Raw genomic sequence first — 8,814 nt, forward strand, 5'->3', positions numbered from 1 at the left:
ACCTCAGGTGATCACACTTTTGGCCTTGCGTTGTATCAGCTGCTTTCCTTATTATTAATACACTTACCTGGTTTGATGGCAGGTTTTTTGGCCTTGGCCCCTATTTTAATGTCAGCCCTCAGGATCCAGCCCTTCTTTTCTAAAGACTCATATTGCCTGATGCCAGATCATCCTCAGGAGCAGCTGCAGAAACGCTTGTACAGGTTTGTCGGTGGTACCCAGGGGGATGGCCGAGAATGCTGGCTTTAATAAATAACCAACATAACATTGTATTCAGAATGTTCCTAAGAGTGTGATCCCCAGGGCAGCAGCACAGGCCTTGTCTGGGGACTTGTTAGAAATGCAAGGGTCAGGCCAGCCTGGGACCAAAGGAGACAGAACTTCAATAAGATCCCCAGGGCACACAAGTGCACATTCGCGCGCACGTTGAGTTTGACAAGTGCTAGACTAAGGAAAGGGGCAACAGAGGATGAGATTATTGGGTGGCATCACCGACTCAATGGACATGAGTTTGAGCAAGCTCCGGGAGATGAAAGACCGGGAAGCCTGGCGTGCTGTAGTTCATGGGTTCACAAAGAGTCGGACATGACTGAGCGACTGATCAACAACAGACTAAGGCATGCATGTCATTTGTCATTCATCCCATTGCTTTCAGGCTCAGCTCTGGAAACTTAGAGCTCACAGAAATGCAAAAATGAATAGCATAGCGTGCTATGGATGCTTGGTTTAATCCCATCCCAGAAGTTAGTTTTGTTCCGAGCACAGCTTTGTTTCCTGTACGTGTTGAGAGGGGCCCACTGGTCACCTGGGATATAAGAGGATAGTTCTGGCCTGGGGAGCAGATAGCTAACTAGGGTGTAATCTCTTGGTCCGCCTCCCCTGCCACATTCTGCCCTGGGGGCCTCTGATCTGAGTTCACATCACATTCTGTGCCTCATCCTGTCATCCTCTCTTCTATGTACTATCTTTCTCTCCACCTGAGCAAGGAGCTCTTTGAAGCAGAGGCCATGACTGGTTCCTTTTTGTGTCTCTCGCACCTAGCACAGGGCCTGGAGAATAATAATGATAATGCTTCGTCATGCATTCCCTCTAGGAGGGAAACACACATGGGCCATCCAGTTTCAGTTTCTGTGATGCTCCCTTAAAATGGGGAAATGAACTGGGATATTCTTGTCCAGGTCCCAGGGGTTGGGGAATGCTTCTCGGGTATGTTTCTGACTGCAGTTCTACTCTGACCTTTCTTGCCAAATGAAACTTCAACTTTACCTAGGGCGAGCTGATGAAAATCGGGAGGAGAGGGGGCGAAGCAAGTACATCTCACTGACTCAGTCCTAACTGTAAGGACTTAATCACTTCCAGTAGCAAATGAAGTTTCAATGCAAATACCCCCCGGCACCCGGCCTTGACATCTCTAGGCCCCAAGTGAAGGAAAGTCTTCAAATTGCTCAGACTGGAGTTTGTCCCATCTTTAAAGAAAAACCCTTCCTTCTGGAAATGACTTATCCTGAGGATGAGGCAGGCAGAAGGAATCAAGGAACGAAATTCAAGGAAGTTGCTGACATGATTTTTATTCCTCTCTCATACCACTTCCCTTCTCCCCAAGGCTCCTGTACTTCTACCTGTCTTGACAGGACCTTTGGCTTCTTGGAGAAAATCAGAGTGCATAGAAGGTTGCCAGTCTGTTGAACTGTTTTCTTTGAAAACTTGGGTTCTCATGTGCTTAGAAATTTGCAAGGGAGAAAGTCTAAGGAAGATTTTCCATGGATTAGAATGTTTCAGTTCTAAAATTTTTCTTTAGGGAACTCCAGGCTCTAGCCACCAACCAGTGGTTTGAAGGTAGGGTAGGTTTAAAAGAAAAAAAAAAAAAGAAAGAAAGGAGATGGAGAAACAGGAAGATGATCCAGAGAGGAAAGAAACTGAAGCCAGCTACTCCCAGGTTTATGCAGACAATGGAATCCACCCTGGGCATTAGGGTCCAGAAGAGCATAAAGATTGAATGAAGCCAAGAAGGTGGAAGGCTGGGCCCAACTGGGTCAGAAGAGGCTCCTCTGTGCCGTGAGCCTGGAAGTCACGCCTCTACACATAAGCCCGTCCCCAGGGAGGCCGAGGAATGGTGGGCCACGTCTGTTGGTCCCATCTCTCCAACCCTCTAGCGTAGAACTGGAGTGACTTGTACACTCAACCATGGGGGACAAAGAGGCATGTCTGACTGAGACCCGCTAAGGGAATCATTCCAAAATTGGGAGCCAATTTCCAACCTTGGTTCTCTGAGATTGGAGGTGGATGTCCCTCCGCTACCCCTCTGACCGCTTGTGTGTGTCAGTGGAGGGCTGAACCTGACATTCATGTGTTAGATCATGTAGCACCTGTGTTCAGGTGCTCTGAGAGGGACAAGGAGTTTCAGCGAGGGCCCTACAGCACCGAGAGAAGATGAGACAGGTAGAGAGGCCACCGCAGTGCTCAGCTCCAGAGGACTGAGGCTGCAGGAGGGGGATAGAGCTGGCTTTGACCACATGGTCTAGTCTACAGCAATACTCTTTACATATGAAAGATCCAGGAGGCATTGGCCCCTTTTTGGTCTAAGAAGAAGGTAATTATCATAGTCACTTGACTGTGACATCATTTATGGGTCAAGAAAAGGATAACATAAGGGGAGAATAATGTCCTCTTAGGCATAAGCCGAAGTACATGAGTTGTATTGATTGATACACCATTCTGCATTTTATGCAATGCTATAAATTTTTCCTTTACTTCTCTGTCTAGGCAAGAGATGCATTTTAGGGATAAAAACCTTGATAGCATCTAAACCTAAACTTCAAAAGTTACTGATTTCTTATGAAATCATCATCTTCTGTAGAATCATTCAGGAAAATCAGACTGAACTGATGAAAAGACCCAGACTTGGTCAGTTTTATCCTACAGCTGCTAACAGTAAAATAGGCTGATTTGCAGGTGGATGGTGCTTAAAAGCTGTTAACCACTGAAGATAAGAGTGCATTAACTAAGTTAACCACCTGTCTGTCCTGAAAGGTGACCCCAAACAGGACATTCTCTGCGGACTTGTTCCTTCCCGTGTGAAATACAGGATGTTGTGCAACGGCTTGTATTTCTTCTTCAGCATAGGTGCCTGGCACTCTGCTATGATTTTTGTGCGGATAGTCTTGTGCAGTCTTCAGATGGTCCAGTTTGTAAGCGAGGAAAGAAAGGCCCAGAGGTCGGCACCTGCTAACACACATTAGCGCTGTCCTATTCCTAAGCCTCCGTCCTCATGAACTTCTGATACAGGAGATCTTTCCCAGCTCTAGAAAATGTAAATTCCGCATACTCCTCTTGGCCAAAATAATTTCCTAAAGCAGAAGGAAGGTCCTGGAATAGCTTAAACCAAGAAGATGAAAGCAGGCGACAATGGAGAGCCTTCCAGCTGTAGGCCAAACAGCCTGCCCGCCCCAAGCCTGAGACTGGTGTTTCCTATCACCTTACAACAGCCTCCCTCCCACGCGCCGGGCCGGGGCTGCCTGCAAAGCCCAGTGGGGAGGCTGGTGTCGACAGTGTGAGAAGTTGCTCTGTGAGAGGGTTCCGTGGCTGTGGTGAGTTCTCCCACATGCTCTCCACCTCCGCCTCCGCCTCCGCCCGGGGACTGAATGACTCTGCGTAGGAGACCCACAGCAGCCCCAAGAAAATGAGCAGGATGACTCTGTTTGTAAAAATCTGTTTAATAAATATACATCTTCAAAGTACCAAAATAATTACCAACAAAATACACTATGTGCAGTATTTACAGGAGGGGAACACACACCTTGACAGGTAGTGACTTTTAACCCCACCCCCCCCTGACCGGTTTAACAAGACACCTGATGGTTATACGTCACTCAACTGGCCCAGCCACAGAATCCACGGTGATTCAACCAACTAGCACAATAAATAAGAGTCCTCTCATCAAATTTTGAATAACCTTCCCTCCGAAACCCCACCAAAGGTGACATTTAAAAGAGCTTATCTCTGAATTCCAATCATCTTTCTTGCCCCCTCTTCCAGAGTTCACAAAAAAGACAAACTGAGGGCTAATCCAGAGTCAAATGTTCCAGACCAGGCAGTGTGGTTATAAGTACACCCCTCCCTTTTTTTTTTTTTTTTTTCTTTTTTTTTTAGAAAAATAAAACTCTCTGTTTGTACAAATATACAAGTCCATGTTCTTTTAGCTTCTTTCTGAAGCTCATAACGTCAGACGCTGGCCTCCAAGCACACAGTCATCGTAGGGAAGCTAAAAAGAGAAAAAAGGCAGGTTAAACTCACAGGGCTTTGCCAAGGGTGCTGGGATGATGGGGAGGGCTGCTACTGGAAATAACTCAAGTATTCTTAGACTCCATTCTCTATACCCTGAATGTAAATGAACTTCCTGGGCTGAGGGAGTTTTCCTTTAAGGATTCTCTCCTTTAAGAAGAGCAGGGGAAAAAAACAACAACAACAAAGACAGGCTCTTGGGATCCTGCTTACACATACTCAAGTTTGAGAGGCTCATTACATTGAGACACTCAGGATAAGGAGGAACTCTAGGAGCCTTAAAAGGGGGAGGGAGAATGGCCTCTCCTCGTCCTTTCTGCAGAGCCACGACCAAGTTAATCGGGACTCACCTCGTCCTCGGTGAACTCTGACTCGGTGTCATAGCTCTCCTCATCCTCACTCTCTGGCAGCGTCTGCAGGTTCTCTAGGGTCAGCTGGCCCAGCTGCTGCTGTATCCGCGTGCTGGGGCGGCCCCATGTGAGCTGGTATGGTGAGTAGCCCTGGTAGGTGACCCTGTTGACATCGGCCCCACACTTCAACAGGAGTGACACCAGGTCGGGGTTCTGCAGGTCCACTGCCAGATGGAGGGCAGTTCGGCCATTGCAGGGCTCCTGGAACCAAAAGGAATTCGAGATGCTTACGGCTGAGTTTGGACATTCTGCTTGCAACAAAAGCCCGTGACCGTATTGAGGACCAGGCTGCCCTGATGCACTCCATCCGAAGGTGTGAGGCACTCACCTGAGCGTTGACATCAGCGCCCAAGGACACCAACAGCTCCACGATGCCCAGGTAGCCATGAATAGAGGCCAAGTGCAGACACGTGTGGCCTAGAAGACCAAAAGTAAGACAGTATTATAACCACTTGTTTCAACACTCCTCAAGCAGAAGCTTTCACCAATTCTTTTTTTTCTTAATTATTTTCCATTGAAGTATAATTACAGTATTGTATTGGTTTCTGCCATACATCAACATGGATCAGCCATAGGTATACATATTCCTATACCTATGTCCCTATTCTTTTAAGGGACACATTCTTCTTAATTTGAAGAGCCCAGAACCTGGGTTCTGAATTGACTTTAGAAAGGCATCAACTAGGCCTCTATACATGCTTTCTCCACCTTTCACACGTTGAGAGCTTAGGCCTTGCCTGGACTCCTAGGTCAGCCTGCCTCCCCCGCGGCCGCCTCACCTGCCCTCTGATGGGCGGCGCAGCAGGACTTACCATTGTAGTTGGTGGCCTGCAGGATGGAGTGGAGGTGCTGGGTCCCCCGGGGCTGAGTCAGGACTCCCACGCTGGCCAGGCAGCCCTGCTCACAGGCAAGGTGCAGGGGGGTATTTCCTCGAAAGTCTCGGAGCTCAGGATCACAGCCAGCTTCCAGAAGTGCCTCAGCGATTTCTGGCTGGTTAGTGATCACAGCCAAGTGGAGTGGCGTCTACAAACAGAAGAAGGGACAGAAAGGATGAGCCATGGATCCAACCCACCGTCTGTGTTCCCTTGAACCCCAGAGATGTCCTGGTTGTGGGTGCTGCTTTTCCCAGGGGCAAGGCAAAATAGCAGAGGCCCCAGATGGGCTTCATAAAGGCCTCCCCAAATCAATGGAATTTTCTGTTCTAGAATACTGGCTGACACAGGTGTAAAAGATCAGGGCAGATAATGACCAAAGCTTTGTTAATTTAGAAATCATGTGCAAGACCCGGCGTCACGGGGTCAGAGCGGTAGAGAGGTGCGCGGCGGGAGGGCAGCGTACCTGCTGCAGGTTGTTCTGGAAGTTGAGGAAGGCCAGGTCTCCCTTCACTTGGCGGACCACTTCCATGGTCAGCGCCTTCTCTTCGTGGATGATGGCCAAGTGCAGGAACCTGAGGGGAAGAGAGGGAAAACCCCCAGGGCTGGTGAGTGCACTGCGTGGGGCCCGGGGAGGCGCGGCCCGCGGGGGATTGCGCAAGGCCGGGGTTTCTGGAGGCCGAGGCCGCGGTGTTTTCCGCGAGGTTATTATGAGCTGAGTGTTCCTGGCAGGCGCCCAGGGACTTTCCGGGCCCCCCCCCCGCGCTCGGCGGCGGGCGCCGGCCAGACCGCCCCGCCCTCTCGCCGGCCGGAACGCCCTGTACTTCCCCTCCCGGCCGCGCGGCGCCCGCCAGCGGGGCAGAAACTCCCGCCCCCCCTTATGCAAGCGGGGACTTCGCGTCCCCGCCGCCGCCCCGCCTCCGACCGAGGGGACCCGCACGGGGGGGGGGTGTGTGTGCGGGGGGTGCGCGCGGCTGCAAAGCAGAGCCGCGGGACCACGGCCCCGGGAACCAGCCCCGACCCCGGGCCCCCGCGACCCCCGCCCCCGGCCCCCGCCATCCCCCGGCCCCCGCGCGCAGCCGTGCACCTTTGCACGGCCTCGGAGTCGGTGCACAAACCCCGGTGCGCGGCCGCCGCGCAGGCCCCGCGCCTGGGGCTGCAAGCCCGGCGCCCCCACCCGGCCCCGCCGCCCGGGCCCGCGACACTTACGAGTCTCCGTCCTCCGTGAGCTGCTGTTTCCAGGGCTCGGCGCCGCGCGGCGCCTCCTGCGGCTCCAGGCGGATCTCGCGCAGCTCCTTCACCATCTGCTCGTACTCCTCGTCCTTCATGGAGTCCAGGCCGCTGTCGTGGCGGTCGTCCAGCAGCCGCTCCTTCTTGAGCGCGTCCCGGGGGCCCTCCATGGCCCAATCTTGGCCGGGCTCGGCAGGCTGGAACATGGCGCGGTGAAGGCTCGGGCGCTGCTCCCCAGGTGCACGGGCCGCGGGCTGCGCTGCGCGCTGACTGCTCTCGGAGTGGCGGGCGGGCGGGACGACGGGCTAGGACTGTTGTGGGCTCGGCAGCGCCGCCGCGGCGCCCTATAAACGCTGGCAGGGGATTTCTCCGGGGCGGGGTCAGGCGCGGGGAATTTCCAAGCCAGTCAGACCAGAAAAGAGAACTGGCCTCGTCCTCTGCTAGGGGGAAAAAGAAGCCTAAACCCCGCGCCCGGGTTCATCAGAGAAACTCCCTGTGATGAGCCACTGGGGTCATGTACAGGGAACTTTTTGATGAACGCTGAGTGGCTGGAAAGTCCTCCTGACCGGGCCCCCTCCCGGGGTACTTCCCTGCAACCTGCACGCAGTAATCCTGGCCCTCTGCAAGAAGCTCTCTTTCCCTGGGTTTTCCCGATATGATCGATTTGATTTAGGGTCGTCAGCTGCTGAGATCCCAAAGACGCAAGCCTGCAGTCTGGTTCTTCACTGGGGTTTACCGACCTGCAGGTCTTTTCCGGTTTGTTTTTTTTTTTTTAATCTTTTGAAAGCACGAGTGGAAATGTTGGCCGGGTGTAGGGATTCACTTCCCCAAAGCTCTCTGCGGGGAGGATGCACTGGTCGGGGGAAGGTCTGCCTTCCTGCCAGTACCAGGCTCTTAGCATTGTAGCCACCCCCAGCCCACTCTCCACCCCCGGGTAGAAGTTTCTAAAGCTTTTGTCATTAAAAGCCTAAATGCTTGGGGAACCCTCAAATCATTTCCTTGGGATTAACAATCCTGTTGACTGGGGGAGAGGCGAGCACTCTGCCCTGTATGCAGGAAAACGGTGAAAACGACTATGGTATTTTTCAAGGCAAGCAAGGTATGAATCTTTGTAGCAGAGGTTGTAGATCCCTTGCAATAAGGAAATAATTATGGAAGTCGGGTTCCCTGGTCTGCGCTGTGCTGCTGCAGGGAACAGACCCTGAACCTACACTAGTTCTGGGTGCTCCACTGGGCGACTTTGCAGAAGCACTTGGGGAAGGTGGCTGAAGAATGGGTAGACTAGAGCCTTATCCAAGATGGGGCCTTATGGATGGCTAAGAAATTAGCTGCCGGGCATAGTGCCGGAGGCTCAAGGCAGCCCATGGGGCCCTGCATCCTGCCTCTGCTGTCTCCTTGCTCTCCTGCCTGGGAGAGACCTGCATGGGACCCATGCTTGCCATAGGGTAGGCACTCCAGGCTCACCACCCTCCTCTCACCTGCAGAAATAGAACCTGGGCTCTCTGCCCCACCCCCACCCCCTAGTCAATGAGAGGTATGCATTCATCTATTTCTAGAATTGGTCCAGGCAAAATAAAGAAACTTGGGTCACAGTTCTTCAGAATAGGTCCCAGGGAGCCTCTGTAGTTTTGCAGAGATTTCTGGTGATTATTGCAATCATCTTCAGCTTAACTGACCATGTACTAACCAACGCTTCTCCTTTCTTCATCTCCCCTTTCCATTCCCCTATCTCCAGTATCTCAGTGTAGGGAATCTGGGTCAGTGGGAGTGAGAGACAAAATATGAGGAGGGAAAAAAGTAAAATCAAGAAGTAAAACTGTCAGGGTAGTAATGGTCATATATTAAAATGAAAACTTCTCAGGGATAGAGTCCATATGGCCTCTGCAGGCCTGTGATACACAAATACTAAGTATTAGGGGAGGTGCAGTGGAGGCTCTAGGAGACCTCAGTTCCCAGTTCTACCTCTAATTACCTGCATATTTGTTGGAGAGATTAGCTGCCTTTGTTATGGGATACCTGCT

General features: G+C 51.9%; 1 protein-coding gene across 1 annotated transcript; it reads right to left on the bottom strand.

The window, feature by feature from the left end:
• Positions 1-3,697: 3,697 nt before the first annotated feature.
• Positions 3,698-7,109, bottom strand: NFKBIA (NFKB inhibitor alpha). The gene is made up of 6 exons (XM_061159177.1): positions 6,773-7,109; positions 6,030-6,138; positions 5,504-5,714; positions 5,020-5,108; positions 4,632-4,892; positions 3,698-4,261 (listed from the first exon to the last, which is right to left on the bottom strand). The coding sequence occupies exons 1-6, from the start codon at positions 6,997-6,999 to the stop codon at positions 4,214-4,216; spliced, it is 945 nt and encodes a 314-aa protein (XP_061015160.1). The 5' UTR covers positions 7,000-7,109; the 3' UTR covers positions 3,698-4,213.
• Between the last annotated feature and the right edge of the window lie 1,705 nt (positions 7,110-8,814).

The sequence above is a fragment of the Dama dama genome, chromosome 13 (assembly GCF_033118175.1).
Source record: "Dama dama isolate Ldn47 chromosome 13, ASM3311817v1, whole genome shotgun sequence".
Classification (NCBI taxonomy): domain Eukaryota; kingdom Metazoa; phylum Chordata; class Mammalia; order Artiodactyla; family Cervidae; genus Dama; species Dama dama.